Consider the following 15,743-nt stretch of genomic DNA (forward strand, 5'->3'; position numbering starts at 1 on the left):
AAGGGAGAGAATAATGGACTTTTGTTTACAGCTTCAGATCTATAGGAATGTATCATAAAATACAGTTATGTGCATGCCTTCCGCAAGTGTTCTCTGGTGGTCACAAGCAAACAAGAATGTAAAACGTAAGTGGAAACGAAAGCCTTTTATTTAGAAGCATACTAGCTGTGCTCTGAGAAGAGAAGCCATCTTCTGAGAACGGGGCCTCCCATGGTAATTACAGCTCTGCTTTACTGAAAGCATATTTTGTGGACTCTGTGTGGGGAGTGATAGCACTCTGCAGAAGGCAAATGTTTGAAAAGCTCCCATATGTTTCTGATCGCATTTTAAGTCTAGACTTGCTTTATTTCGTTTCATTCGCTCTGTACTTGCCTCACTGAAGCTTTTGGGGACTTCTTTTAAAATTAAAAAAAACGGGGTGTGCTGCTTAGGTTAAAAATAAATAGAAAACTTTTCCTTTTAAAAAAGTTTTTGCATGGGGGTAAGAGTTATCCTCTGTTCAAAATCCCACTGAGTTCTTCAAAGGAGGAGTTTCTGCAGCAACATCAGGGAGTTATTAAATACATACTTAGTCCACAATTTTCATTGGTAAATTCTTTATGTCTGCTTAATGTGTGCTAGTTAGAAGAACTGATTCTTTCTGCAGACTCGTTTACTCAACCCTGGGGACCTATGATCCCCTGCCCCTTTAGCACTAACTTTTACAAACACTGTTTCCCGTTTTTTTTTTTTTTTTTACCCTTAAAAAATAAAGGGAAAAAGAAAAAAAGAAGAAAGAAAAAAAAAGGCAAATAACTCAGCGGAATGGAAAGGGGCTGAGGGGCTGAGCAGCGGGACTCAGCCCCACAACTGCAAAACACAGTGAAAATGCTTGAGACCATAAGCAAACAGGAATTAGTGCAGAAGTGCCGTTTTTATAAGACAGAGCTTTCTATGAATCCGGAGCAGCCCCTTGCAGCCTGGGAGGAGCAGCTCGGTGCCGCTGATGGAATCGCTCTGATAACACAGAGAAAATGCGCTCTGTGCTGTCTCTCCGTGTCTCATCTTTTGGCTCCAGACTAAACATTTAATAGGGCTTAGTCACATATTTCCTCGCTGCCATGGCAGCCAGTGCAGCCGGACCTGCGGGGGCCTGCTGTGCTGCGGCTGCCTCAGCTGCACGGCCATGGGCAGGCTGCAGCTCCCCCTGCTGCTCTGCTTGCCGGCCTCTGCACAGCTGCCATTTGGAGAGACTGGCAGTATACATTTATTTAATCTTTGCTCAATTTCAGGCTCAGAAAGCAGCCGTGCCAAAGCCAAGGCAGCCTTCCTCAGATCTGTGCTTTTGGAGGTGCCTGCTCCATTATCCCGGGCTGGCAGTCTGGGTGCCAGGCCCTGCACTGCTCCATCGCAGCCAGCACATCCAGCTGTGGTGGAGGGAGAGACAAGGGCATGGGGATAGGCTTCTCCTTCAGCCCCTGGGGTTGACTTCTCTGTTAGAAGAAAAAAAGGTCTGAATTGTGCTTCCAGAGTAAAAAAATGGTCACGCAGTGGCTTGTCACCTTGGTAGGGAAATCTAGAGACAGACAATTTCTGGACTTGTCTGTTCCCTCACTTTTTGCCCCGAGCTCCAGCTCATGCCATCATGACTGCATGCTAGTGGCTAATGAAGGCCAGGTCTCTTCCCAAGCTGCAGCTCTGTGCTGGGCCATGCCTGAGGCAGTGGTCCGTGGCCCATCTTGTTGCATGACAGGCACGCAGACCCAGAGGCTGCCCAGGAGACTAAGTGGTGCTTTCGCAGGTCTCCCAAGCCTTGCATCTTCCCAAAGACTGCCCAGGGAGGTGGTGGGGTCGCTGTCCCTGGAGGTGTTCAAGAGCCATGGAGATGTGGCACTGAGGGACGTGGCAGTGGGCACGGTGTGGGTGGGCAGATGGTTGGACTAGGTGATCTTTGTGGTCTTTTCCATCCTCATGATTCCATGATTCTATTCTATGAAATATCTGCCACTCCTGTGGAGGGTGCTTCTGACTTCCAGAGGGCACATCCCATTCCCCCAGCCGTGGTGGGATCAAGGAGCCAGAAGGAAGCTCTGAGCAGCTGCGCTGCCCACAGATCAAGGCAGCACCACTATGGGATGGAGGAGAGCAATGGGGCTGAGGAGGTCTGCCTGCGCCTCAGTGCATCCCTGTATTTTTCTGAGCAGTTTTGGATTGGGCTTGAAGGAAAATAAAAAATAATTATCCAAGTGCAGCAGCAGCTCTGGGTCAAGGAGAAAAGAAGGCTCAGACCTGATTTTGATTCAGGTTTGGTTTGAGTGATTAAATCCAGGATAACCTCTCCTTGTGTCCTCCAGTTTCTGATCCAGCTGGGCTAAACAGCAATTTGACTAAATTACATTATTTGAACTCATTGTGCTGCATTCAACCTCATATTAAAATGCATGCTTTGGCTTGTAACTTTTAAATTTGATACGAAGACAGCTGTATGCATTTTCCCTTGTTTGTAAATTGTATACACATGATATGATGTTTTCAGTAAGCGCTAAACAATGCAATGTGAGGCATTTCAACAAAGGAATAATTTAATGCAACCCAGCAGAAACACAGAGCCTTAGAAGTGGTTCTTTATGAAACTACAAATTTTGAAAATGGGTCCAGAAGACCTACACTGGAGCAACACAAGGAACAATAGTTAACACAGTAACATTTTTCTGTAAGAAAAATACACCATGAAGAAATTATATTTTGCCTATTTTGTTTTAGCTTGCTGATTTACTTGAACGCTTTGGTTGGCATGCTTTCTGTTTGTTGCATGTTAGGGATTAAAATTCTCATTTCTTCACCAAAAGAGAATATTGTCATACAAGACGCACTTTAAGCCAAGCAAGATTTTTTCTTTTGGTGAAGTGTAAATTTGTCTCATGCATTATGTTCCAGTTCAAAGAAAATTAACACATTGTTGTATTCTTTTCATCTTCTATTTAATTTTAACAGAACGAGACAAATTTTCTTTGTAATATTCTTCAGAGACAGGCAGTTCCTACTTTGACAGGTAGAGGACAGAGTAGGAGAGGGCTTTGTGGTTTGTTAGGGTCATTGATAGAGTCTGCCAAAGCTGGATTAGAACTGAAGAGCTCTTGGCTCCCCTTGTTCAGATCACAAGCTCAGATATATGCTCTTATGATGATCTCTGTCAGAGTAAGGAACAGAGAGAGCATTTGTACTTCCCATTAAAGAAAGTAGGGGGCAAAAACACTTTGTGTGTTAAGAGATGGAATGGAATAAATTGGAGCAGCAGATTGCTGCTGGAGAGAACTGAATAGCTAGCTGAAGAAGCAGAGTGGCTAGGAGACAGAGAACAAGGCAGCACCAGGCAGAGGTGTCTGAACTAGTGCTGGAGCTAAAGGCCAAACAGGTACGTACCTCTCAGCAAGGCCCTGCATGGCAGAGGGGTCTTTTAGCCCAGGGGAAAAGGAATATTTACAAAAACACTCCTCCTAACAAAGCTGATTTATTTCCATGCCATGCTGATGCGGACTATGTACCCTAAATATAAGCAGAAATGTAAAAGGCAGTTGCGTTGTGACCAAAGATAAGCTATCTGCAACTTCAGTAGGATCGGTGTGTCCCCTTTAACAGACTGGAGGACAACCAGTTCTGTGCCACCACTTCTCTGTGCTCTGGTCCCAGTAAGACCAACTGTGTAAGAAGCCACAGATTTTTCTTCTGCATACAGCGGCCAAAGTCGCTGCAGGCTGCTTTTGTGAAGGCATCTGACGACCCTCACATGTGCCCATAAGTCCATTCTGTGGCTGGCCAGGCTGGGATGACCCCTGAGAAAATGGGAATAATGATCATCCACTACTGATTTCCCTGGCAGAAGAGAGTGTCTGTGTTCAGGGGTTAAGCAGACTGCGAGCTGGAGAAGAGAGCTGTCAAATATATGAGAAAACTGATGCACGGTATGCATGCTGCAAACCCTTTGCTTTCTTCCTTGTGGGTGCCAGTACCCATGGAAATAAGATGGTTGTGTTTAGGTGCATGCGCAGGTTCACGTAGCAACCACAAAAGGTGCAGAGTTCGCTCTTAATGTTTGTGCTTACTGTTTCTTCTCTCTTTTTCTCCAGTCGAAGACCGCCCCCCTCACCTACTCGGCCCACTGTAATTCGTCCATTAGATTCATCCCTGTTAGACTAAATGAAGTTTCTGGCATGCCACTCATTGTTAACCAAATATGTGGAAGCAAACTGCTTGATAACTGTTGCAATAACCAATGTATAGTCGCATGTATGGACGTCTATAGGCAAGTAACCAATTTTACTGATATATCTCCATCCATTCCGCATTGTTTATGAGCTCTTAAATGTTTTGGGAAGGTGTGTGCTGTCTTGACTTTTCCTTGTGCAGTAGCTGATGTTAGCTAATGTACTGACACACTGTTCACCAAGGCACCCATGCTCACAATCCTATACAGTCAAAGGAAGACCTGAGTCTGTGTTTGTGCACGTGTTGATTTTAGCTGCTTCTTTTTCTCTTACCTGCCAAAATCTTGCTTTTATTTGTACCTTTCATGTTTTCTGTCACGTGGTGTTTTACATTTGTGCCCACTTTCTTTGTTAATGACGAAACTGGGCAGAGAAAAGTGTGGTTTCTTATCAAGCTCTTCTGAAGGCCTCACGCTTTCATCTCTCTTGCAAGAAGCTTGTTGGAACGCTGCTTCTCCTATCATTTTTTCTTATCTGCAGCTAAGTTTATAAGGAATGTCGCTAAACTAGAAGGGTATGTGTGGGACAGTGTGTGCTTTACTTTCCTTCCCCTCTGCTGACTGATAGGCAGAGCTGGTTGAGTGGCTGGTAAGGACCAGGCTGCAGCACCCCGGCTTGCAAGGAGTGGAGCTGGCTCACCCTGCAGCAGAGATGTGAGAAGGGCAGTTTGAAGAGCCAGCGTGTGACAGAGCAGGCTGTGCCAGCTTGCTTTGTCCTCTGGTAGTGCTCGCTCACATCGGTCCTCCGCTGAACTCATGTGAAGCCTTGTGTGTAAGTGAGAGCATGAAATATGTATATATATGCTGCGTGGCAGGGTCCAGAGAACTGAGAGATGTATATATGTATAAATATATGCACAGCTGTAAATGGGCCCACTGTGGGAGCCAGTTCAGAGCTATGGCCTAGATCTGCATCTGGGCTTTCCAAGGGATCCCATTTGGGTTTGAGATATTTGCTTACACCAGTCGATAAAGTTCCACAACGTCCACTAAGTATTTTCTCTTTGTGTCTCGTGACATCCTATTCACTTCAGATTAGGAGTCATTTCATCCAAATAGGTGCTGAGAAATGCTCAGCTGTGCATCCTGACCGTGCATTTTTTTTTAGCAGATGTTCACTTTCAGAAGTTCTCTGGCTGTTGTTTTACACTGTGTATTAATGTAATATAAAAACCTTTTGTCTTAACTGCATTCCTTAACTTTAAACGCTTAAGGTCAGCATCACCCCCGTAATTTAAAACTTCTTGAGTTGACAGGAGTAAAACAGAGATGAATTTGGCCTTGTGTAGTCAGAAAATATTAATTGCTGTTATTGCAATTATGGTTACAGATCCCTAGGCAAAGTGATTGGTGGTTTCAAAGTCCCCCACTATAATCAGTCTAATAAATTCACTTATTGAAGCTGTATGTAGGGCTCCAGTATGCTGCAGCCCCATGGTTAGGAAGAATCCAATCAAGGAGCCACAACCAGTGGGGATTTTGCCCATTAAATATTCCCAGGCTGCTGATTGAATAACAGTTATGTTTACTACCGAAGCAAATCATGTTTCTGCTTGTAGAAGAGAAACGAGTTTGGGAAAGCATCATGATTTGTATGCTAGCCCGACTTTAATTTCCTGTCAACCACACACTTGTGACACACACCTGGGGAGCTGAGGTCAACATCTGAAGCACGGGGAAACTTGTCAGAGCACCGGCATCTCGGTGAGCTCAGAAGATTGCTTAAATGGCTGCTGTTTGTTTGGGGAGTAGGCTTAGATCCTCCACACCGAGCACACAGAATCAGCTTTCAAAGATGAAAAGCTTGTAAACTCAACTACATTGTTCCACCTCAGCCACAGAAAGTCACCTTAATCCCAAATGTTGGTATTCGTTCAGTGCTACGGCGAGCCCATGGGCTGTGTTTATCCCACTTTATCCTAAGCACTTGGCTGAGTTGTCCAAGGTCTCCCATTTGTTCTGTGGAAAGAGAAGGGATGACTCAGACTGGTGTAATTGCTTGGGAGATGAGGGTGGCAATGCCGGTAAGTTAGGAGCCTCAATTAAGTGACATAGGTTTTGACTTAAAAAGGTGTGTTTAAGTCTTCTGTGCTTGAGACTCCTTAATTTACTTTGATGACCCTTTCTGTCAAGCATAAGGAAATAGCACAGCTCAGTGCAGTGGCCCCAGTGTCAGCAGGAAAGCATTCTGCACTCAGTTTTGAGCTCATGGGACGTGGAGTGCAGCTGCACAGCCTTCCCATCCTTTACATCTCCATCACATCTAAATAAGAACCTGCTCCTGAAATACAGAGCTTTGAGATGTGTAAGCTAATAATTAATGTTGAGCACAGATCCATAGATTGATTAATTCACCTTGAATGTATTGCATACACACTTTTTAGAATGAACTATATAGAATTGTTCCTAGGAAAAATGCTAATTGCTTCCTAAGAAATTGCCACTTGCAATTGACTACATACTCTCCTCCCTAGCTTTGACCCATTTTCCTCGTGCTGTACAGTGCCTGGAATGTGTTTGTTTGTCCTGCTGGCTCCTGATTCTGGTAAGCTGTGTCTCTCCCATCCCTTGTTCTCAGAGGAGCAAGTTGGCAGTAGCTTGCTCTGTGCCTGAAGGACAGGAGGAAGAGCTCACCAGTATATTCTCAGGGATCTGCTAGGGGGACCGGCTGGCTGGGACTGGCCCTGGCCCCTCTGCAGGTACCCTTACCCAGGGACAGCTGAGCCTGGGCTCCCGTAACAGAGAAGCACGGGTTGCTCTCCATTTGTTTGATACCCTCGGGCAAAGGGAAGATTGCCAGGGAGCAGTGGAGACTCCCGTTAAGCAACAGCAGAGTTTGCAAGCTTAGTGAGCTGGATGACGTAGGTAGCAAAGCTTCAGGAGGGTGCTTATCTAGTACTGCATGGAGGCTAAGCCTGGGCCTGTGCCCAGAGAACACATTCCGCCTCACCTTCATATGGCTGACCAGCAGCTGAGGAGCTTGCTCACATTGTAAATAGCTCTTTTCCTTTAACCTCCAGGGATCTTGTGTTAGGATTAAAATGATTGTATGTTTGAAGAAAAGGCTTTTGTACATAGTTGATGTATGTTTGTTTTATTGCCGATCTCACTGCACTTTCTGAGTAAGCCTCATAAAAGTAGATAATTATATTGAAGGAGATACATTAGAGGTTATAGCATTTCATGTTAAAGTATAATGTAGAAAATATTATACTCTGTGTTGCAGACAGCTACACTACATAATGTGTACAGCATATTAAGATTACTGCCTAGTTCTGTCCTTCTGTCTTAAAATAGTCCAAACCCCCTGAATTCAAAGCAGACCAATTTTGCACATGTGGCACCGGGGAGGCATCGACTCCTTGGTGTGCTCATGGCACACCTCCTCCCGCGATGGCATTGAACCTCCTCCCCTGGGCTCTTGCAGAACAACTCCCTTGTGTAAATGAATGTTACTCTGCCTGTCTCTCCTCTTGCTTTGTCTGCAGGCGAGCTGATACCGATGGCTCCTCCCGTCCAGACAGTCCTCCACTCTTGCTTGATATATGATTTGTCCCGTCTTGCTGGCCGTTTGCTTTACTTCCTGTCTCTTTACTTTTCCAGGATGGTGTAAACAGTGACTTCTTTTTGTAAGAAGCAAACGCTTAATTTCTTACTGAATTTTGCTCTGTATGTTAATGCCCTACTTCATATGAACCAAAACATCTGCCTTTGGTTTCGTAGTCTGTAAACGGTATCTGGTGTTGATCTTTGAGCACAGCGAGTCGGTTCTCGAAACCATGGTCATTACTGAGCATTGCATACACCTGCTGTAAACATGTTACGCTGCATTTCTGAACCTGAAATAAACTGTAACTCTTGATGGGCTTTTATTATTACTTTCCGATGCGCATGAGCGATCTCCAGTGTGGCATTCTGCACTCTGCCTCTGTTGGTACTGCAGTGAGGATTGACCAGAGAGATGTGTGCTGCAGCTCAGATCACAGACATGTCATGGAAAGGGCAGACAGGAGAGAAGCAGCTCATGGGAAGCATTCAGCGTGCTGCCCTGCTAGGGGCTTGCGGAGCTGCAGGGGTATTTTGCTAATGAATGTTTGTCAGGCAGTACATGCTGTTTGTTTCATTGCTGGGAAAAGCGTGTCTGGGGGGAGATTGAAAGCTGAGCACAGGGCCAGAGCGACTTCTCAGGAGTTGAAGTAAAACTGTGCATGTGGACATGTCCTGCCTGGAAAGGATTTCCCCCCAGAGCAGCTGTATATGAACATGCAGCTGCCTCAAAATGCCTTGGTTACTCAGTTCCTCCTTCAGGTTAGCGTGAGCCAAGTAAGTGAAACTGGTGCTCAGAGATGATCTGCATGGCACAGTTATAACAGCACAACAGCAGGGGCATTTCCCCACCAACCATCACTGTGCTGCTCCTCAAGTTTTGAGAAAGAGGGAACAAGAGGTGGGATGAGCAAAGCACTCATGTCACCATTGTACACACAGCAAATTTGGGAACATTTTTTTTGTCATAGGCAGTCTGTGCAGCCTCCTTTGGTAAACAGCCAGGTGTATGTCTCTGCAGTATGTTATGTACTGCTGTGTGAGCTGCTTCCTGGCATGCTGGCCAGCAACACACCACTGCTGTATGCTGGAAATGGGATGAGCAGCCACTCTTCTCCAACCAGGGCACTGAGTCACCCGCTGCCAGGGTCACTCCTGCTTGTTTTGGCAGCAGATTCAGCAGTGCCACCACCCAAGCTTTTAACTTCCTGAGCAATCCCCCCCCTCCAGATACACGAGCACATAGATCCATCTTGTTTTACCACTCCTGATTTCATCAGAATCTCACTTGTAGAAGTGAGAACAGCATTTGAAGTATATAGCAGTGCAAATTTTAAGGCTGGCTGGGGAAAGGATCTTTTGGAGGATACTATTTCCTCCAAGAAAGTTAGAAAGCCTCTGAGCAGCAACACACTTGCGATGTGATTGTCCAGTGTGATTGTTCAATGTGATTGCCCCAGCTCTCTGGCGCCAGGACGTCAGATGGGAAGCGGTGAGGATGAAAGCTAGGCTGTGCTGATAGCCAGCTGATCCTAATCTCGTTCTTGCTCTTTTCCTCACTGTGCATGTTCTGTGCCTTTTCCTCTTAACCCATTTTATTAAGATAATTTTGTATATGAGTCATTTTATTGTATCTTGACCTTCTGTTTTAAATCTCTTCTCCCCCTCCCCACGAATTTTGGGTTATTTTTTGTCTTTTTCCTAGGCGACCTCCTCCAGCCGTTCCAGGAAGATCAGCCTAACACACACTTTGTTGTTGTTGTTGTTGTTGTTACATTCAATCTGTCTTCTTTTTGTCCAAATTTATCTTTAATTTGCACTAGTCTGTTTGTAAATGAAAGATTTTATTTTCAGATGTCAATGATAAGCTTGGATATAAAGAAAATAAAATTCTGGCTACAAAATGAATTTGTGTGCTGGTTTTCAATGGAAGGGTCTATCTACTCTTTCTCAAAAGGAGCCATTAATGCTCCATGAAGCCTCAGCTCTGGGGAGACCCCCCACAGCCGAGGTGTTGAAGGGAGGGATGTGCTGCTGGCATTCCATCACTGTATCTGAATTCATTGGCCACCATGACTGTTCTTGTAAATGCCTTTGACTTAGCATCAGCAGGAAGAACTTCCAACTTTTGGAACAGCAGAGATTGCAAAAGGCTCCTGTAAGATGTCTAATGCACCAGCAGCACCCAGCTCTGTGCTTAGTGAAAAACCTAAGAAGATTGTAGCAGTCTCTCCACTGATGAATCTGCACAATTGCAAACACATTGCAGCTGCTCTGATCACTTTTTTCAAGCTGAACCTCTGAATTCTCTGCAAGCTAACCTCACTAGAGCATCTGAGCTCAAGTATCTGTAAGTAGTTTCCTCCGGATTGCAAGTAAGTTTGACCCAGTGGTGTTGAGTGCAAGATAAAATCTGATATTTAATATAATATTCAGAAGATGTGCTTATCTTGGGTGCTGGAGAAGTATATAAAGAATAAGTCTTTAAAAAGTTTTAAATTGATGATTTTATTGATTTTCTTTTTCTCACATGAAAACAATGAAGGGACATCTCACAAACCATACCGATAAATCAGAGGGAACTGCGCAGCCATGAACTGGAGGTACAGTGCAGCATCAGGATTCCAGCCTGTTCTTTGAAAGGTACAAACAAAACATTTCTTTGGAGTAGGTAGGCTACAGTAAGAGCAAGCTGCTACAGTGCTGCTCTGGGAGCAGACGAGCAGAGGAGATTTGTATCATGTGTAGAAGGAGCCTGACAACACACAGACTGTGCTCAGTTTCAAGCCAGGTCTGACATTGCTTAGCTGGGGCTGATTTACCTTGTTGCATCTCTCATCAGTGGAACTTGCTGTCATCAGATAGTAGCTAAAAAGCCCTCAGCAGAGTTCAGGAGTAGAGAAAGTGGCATTTGTACCTGGCAGGCTGTTCAAGAGGCAAGAGGTTCTGGCCTTGCTTCACCTCCCAGGTAAGAGGGAATGGGACCAGACTGAATTTCACAAGCTACTTTTTTTTTTTCTTTCTTTCTTTCTGGGTTGTTGAAGAATTTGTTCTGCCCTGGGGGCAGCACTCACTGCTTTACCTCTATAGTATGGCAAGGCCCTGAGAGGGGAACAGGTAGAAAGTGGCTGATATTTTAGTTCTAGAGCCTTACTATCTACAGCAACCCAGAAAGTGTTGCTGCTTTCCTGTCTGCCAGCCGGCGTCAGTGCTGTAAGGCACAGAGTTCTCTTTTAGGGGTGTTTTATAGTGTTAAATCTTTCACAGAAATGATTACATTCTTCAGAAGAATTTATTAAAAATATTGTTGGAAGTGGGACTCTGAACTTCATGGTTTTCAGGTAGCTCTTCTTAAAGTCTGCTGGGTAGCAGAAGACATTGGTGATGAGTGCAGGAGCTTTTGTGCTGGAAAACTTTGGCATATGCTTTGGTATCAGCTCACGGGGTGACTTTTTAAAGAAGCTGCTCAACCCTGTGCCGCTTCCATTCTGCACTGGCATATGCTCTGAGTGTACGTGGTGAAGGTGGAGGGTGCTGTACTCCAGCTGGTGGCATTATGCATCCTAGGTTTTCTCAAAGGATGATTTCAGACCAAAAGCCAGTTTTGGTTTCCTGCTCACTCTGTTGCTGTGGCCTCCTCACAGCATGAACCTATATGATGTGCAGAGAAAAGCCTGATGATTAGTGTGGGAACTGAAGAGATAAAAAGATCTTACCTTCAAAGACTAAAGCTTCACTGTTTCCAGGCTTCCCAGATGCTGTGCTCCCACGAGGAGGGGGGACAGAGGCCCCTGACAGCCCGTTGTTCCTGCTGTGGGTGGCTGATGCTTGCCTTTCCCTGCTGCAGATGCTGGAGATGGAGATTGCAGACGGCACGTGTCAGCGACTCCCCCAGGAGCACAGCTTAGCCCTGGTCAGTGTACAATTACTTGCATTTGGGCCAGATTCAAATCAAAAGAAAATGTCCCGCTGAGATACTGTATCTCAGTGGACCTGGGAATGGCAACTTTAGATAAAGAAACTGCACTTTATTGCGATGCAAAATAACGTTTAACTCTTTAGAGGTGCTTGATGGTGATCCAGTCGCACGCAAACCAAGATGGACCTATTTCTTTGTTTGGCCAAACCAGAGGGCTGTACACTCAGGTAGCAAGTGCTAAAAGGGCATGCAATTTTACTGATGAGTTGAACAGTACGTTGAGAACGTTATGTTCTGTACAGCATATTCTGACCTCAGGCATAAGGACATATTTACTGCAGCCATTTATTCCAGCAGTGTTGCAAAGTGTGCAGGGCTGAAGGAGCTGGGCAGAGCAGAGAGGCCTGCAGCAACTTAAGGAGGTAAAACTGCTTGCAGCAAGCTGTACAAGACAAATCCCGCATCCTGCCTGGAGCAAGGAAGATGTGGTTTGCTGGATCAAACAAAGCCCAGGGATCTGCCCCAAATGCAAGTCATCTTAAACTACCAGAGATAAGCCCATTGGGTTTCAGCTGTGGTTGAGGTGACCATGGCACAGACACCACATGCCACAGGTGGCCTCCACTTGCCCAACAGATCTCCATCAGCTTGAGGCAGTATCTCCTCCTCCTCCTCCTGGACATGACCATTCCACATCACAGAGGGGAACCTGAATGTCCCAGTGTGTGCTGGATTGCTGTGCACCGAGCAGCACTGGGACAGCAGCTCCAGACAAGCAGACAGCTCCAGTGAAGGTAAGAGCACAGCCTCTGGATCACCCTGAGTCCTTCTCAGGATCTGAGATGAAGCTTTGTTGGGGTAGCAATAAAGAGACGCTGCTCCTCTGCTACTCCATGTGTTTCTAGCTCCCTTATTGCCCAGAGCCATGTTAGTCAGTGCCCATTGCCACATGGAATCATAACTGGATAAGTGATGTTTGCACTTTTCCTAACACAGAGCTGTTTTTTAAGAGTCTGGATTTGAGAAGAGTATTTTTTTAGAAAACATTTCACTTCGGGTGAATGTGTCTAGCAGAAACTATGCTTTCTTGTAGTCATAAATCCAGGCTCGAAACAAAAACTCCAAGGCTACCTTGCCCCAGTCGCATTAGCCACCAGATCACTGCAACCTCCTTGGGCCACTGACAAGGGACAGCTGCCTCCCCAGCCTCACGTGCTTTGCCTGAGATGAAACAACTCCTATATGCTATACTCCATTTTGTTACCGTTAGCCTGGATACTGTATATTCAAAATGGAGTCAGGGCTGTGCTACATCTGAAATGCACCAGCAGTTGATAACTGCAAAGGTTCAGGATGGCAGTTAACAACAGTTTGAGGACAGAGGTGTCTGTGCAGCAGCAATTTCAAGTAAACCTGACTGCAGATAGCATGGCCCCTACCAAGAGAGATATTAACTGCAGGAGCCAAGCAAGCTACATTTCATTTGCTTCTTTGACAAACTGTTACTTGTCTTCTTAAATTTGATCCAAGCGTACCAAAGCCTTGTCCAGAGATGGATTCTGTGAATTGCTGTGGATGGCAGTGTTACAGTAACATAAGTCTGATAGACTGGGCATCCTGGCCACCAGCAACTGACTGACTTTCTTGGAAACCTTCTCATGAAGAAATAATCTTCTTTTAGAAGAACTGAAAACTGTCATCTTGATTGTGAGCATCTGGCTACTCTGCACTCCCTGTGAGCCTGGAGCACATACTCTAAGCCTCTGCAGGTTTTCTTTAATTAAAAACAAAATGAGATGTAGTCATCTCCATGACAACAACAGCAACATTTAAAACTTGGCAAGTTGTCATAACAAAGCACTGGAGGTGTTGGGGGCTCTGCAGTGGGCTGCTCATTTCCTAAGAAGCTCATGGAGCCAGCGCCTGCTTGCTGGGATGAGACAACAGTGCTCTGTGTGAGCTGTTTGCCTGCAAAACCCTTTCACACTCGATGGATTCAATCAATGGGTTCAAACCTGCACTTCTGCAGCAGAAGGGCTCCTTGCCCCTGTACTCTTCCACCACCGAGTGTGCATGCAAAGCTAGTGCCACATCTTACTGGAGAAATTGAGTGTTTTAAACATCTCCCTGTGCTGCCTCCAGAGTAGGAGGGATCTGACTCTGTCTTTTACTTTGAAAGCAGCAGTGCTTCCTCTTCTCTTAATGCTAGGGATAAATACTGCAGGAACAAGCAGCTGTGGTCCCACAGTCTGCAGAGGTGCTGGTATTTGCTGATGGACATGGCAGTGTGGCTGTGCATGCAGGATGTGTGAGTGTACTCAGGTCTGTGCGTGCCCCTGTGCTTTCAGCCTCCTGCCCAGCACCAGGAAGGCTCTGGTAACAGGAAGCCTAGAGTGCTACTCCTTTGGCCAAGTCCATGCTCTGCTGGATCACTTGCCTCTGGAAAACAACAACACAGGGCTGGCTCATCCAAAGATGCCCTCCAGTTTTACTTTTTTGCTTAGGGGACCCTCTGTTATGGGGTGTATGGAGTCAGACACCAGACATATAAGTGCCAGGAAGGACTAGCGGAGGTCCCATCACTGCTGCAGCACCCTGGGGCTGGGCTGGGTGACCATTGGGTGCCCACTACTGGGACCACATCCCTCCAGAGGAAAGCAGAGAGACCTCGCTCCATGCCTCTGGCTTGGAGGCTGGACAAAAATACTGCCATGGGTCTGCCAGCACCTCCCCACTCACCCACAGCCCAGGGCAGTCACAGCACACACAGATGCAGTCCCTCCTGTAGTGCGAGAGTCTTTATTGGGTTGGGTGTCCCTTGGAGCTGTGCCCCGAAAAGGCCCCTCACAGCAGAGGGCACCATTTCCTCCTGGCCAGGCCTACATGAGGAACCTGGAGAGGTCCTCTTTGATTTCAGCCTCGTCCCACGGCCCGTGGATGTTGTCCTTGAGCTGCTGAAGCCGGATGAGGCAGTAAGGGCAGAGGCAGGAGATGGAGAGCAGCAGCGAGGCAAAGAGCACAGCACCCACGCTGGAGACGCTCGCCAGCCCCACAAGGGCAACCAGCGCGAACAGCGCGGTCACCCCCACATAGCAGTACGGTGTCCGGGCCTTCAGCTTCTTCTGCAGCATGGGCCAGAGGGCAAAGATCTGCATCGCGAAGGTGACCATGACGAAGGCGTGGAGGGAGCGAGGCAGGCGGGAGGCCAGGCACACCGAGGCGAAGATGGCCATGTTGAGGGACAGCGTGCTGGACACGATGGCGGCGTTGGCGCCGTAGTCGAAGAAGATGAGGTGGCCGAGGAGCATGAAGGCCGACATGGCATAGATAGTGTCCGTGCTGATGGACTCCGTCAGTGTCTTCAGCACTGGTGAGAAGCCGTAGGTGAAGGCGGTGAACACCAGCGTGCTCTTCAGGTCTGCCCACCGCGTCCGCCCGCTCTCCTGCCGCCCTACCCCAGCATCAACGGCATCAAAGAGGACGTAGCCAAGCAGAGAAGTGAGCAGGGCTGCCCCAAACAGCCCCTGCGGGCTCAGCACCCCGGCGTCCATGTACCACCAGGTTACGACAAAGACGCACACGCTGCACAGCTGCTGCACCACCACCCCCGACTCGAAGACCACATTCCAGTACTGGTACTGGCGGGCGTGGATGTTCTTCCGCAGCTCCTCCAGGAACCGCTGGTCCACGTAGTTATCGGGGAAGGGCTGCCGCTCGTACAGCACCTTCTGCCAGCACCGCCTCGGGCTCGTCTCCACCTGCGCACAGACCATCCTCCCATGAGCTGCCCCAGAGGAGGCCGGCACGGGGCCCCGCTCCTCCGCTCACAGCCTGACGGTGCTCTCGGGGACCTGGGAAAGAGCAAGGTGCGGGTTAACCGTGACGTAAGGCCCCCCCTTGGGCTCCGGGACAGCCACGGGACTCGGGCAGCCCGCCCGGGACAAAAGGCAGCGAGCGAGCAAGAGCGGCTGCACATCCCTCCTCCCTCCGAGCCAGCGATCCGTTCCCCCGGCTCTCCCTCCTCACCCCCTCCCG

At 47.3% G+C, this 15,743-nt stretch overlaps 2 protein-coding genes across 6 annotated transcripts in view; one reads left to right on the plus strand and one right to left on the minus strand.

Moving 5' to 3' along the window:
* LOC104912335 (dynamin-3-like) overlaps nucleotides 1-9,697 on the plus strand; it is a 64,252-nt gene extending 54,555 nt beyond the window's left edge. The window contains exons 6-7 of one of the 5 annotated variants that reach the window (XR_004160763.1): nucleotides 4,107-5,015; nucleotides 6,718-6,792. Coding sequence is in view for 4 of the 5 variants with exons in the window: in XM_031554820.1 (XP_031410680.1) it covers nucleotides 6,718-6,788; nucleotides 7,732-7,856 (196 nt within the window). In the remaining variant the exon portion in view is untranslated. Of the gene's footprint in view, nucleotides 1-4,106; nucleotides 6,809-7,731 lie in introns of those variants that run through there. The other 4 variants (XM_031554820.1, XM_031554822.1, XM_031554823.1 and 1 more) reach the window with 4 other exon arrangements.
* Nucleotides 9,698-14,491: 4,794 nt separating this feature from the next.
* PIGC (phosphatidylinositol glycan anchor biosynthesis class C) lies at nucleotides 14,492-15,708 on the minus strand. The gene has a single exon (XM_010715714.3). It carries the CDS (start codon nucleotides 15,479-15,481, stop codon nucleotides 14,588-14,590), a length of 894 nt encoding a protein of 297 aa, XP_010714016.1. The 5' UTR covers nucleotides 15,482-15,708; the 3' UTR covers nucleotides 14,492-14,587.
* Between the last annotated feature and the right edge of the window lie 35 nt (nucleotides 15,709-15,743).

Source organism: Meleagris gallopavo, chromosome 10 (assembly GCF_000146605.3).
Source record: "Meleagris gallopavo isolate NT-WF06-2002-E0010 breed Aviagen turkey brand Nicholas breeding stock chromosome 10, Turkey_5.1, whole genome shotgun sequence".
Lineage (NCBI taxonomy): Eukaryota > Metazoa > Chordata > Aves > Galliformes > Phasianidae > Meleagris > Meleagris gallopavo.

Excerpts from the sequence above, each read along its gene's own strand:
- PIGC (XM_010715714.3), bottom strand. The coding sequence starts at position 15,481 with ATGGTCTGTGCGCAGGTGGAGACGAGCCCGAGGCGGTGCTGGCAGAAG.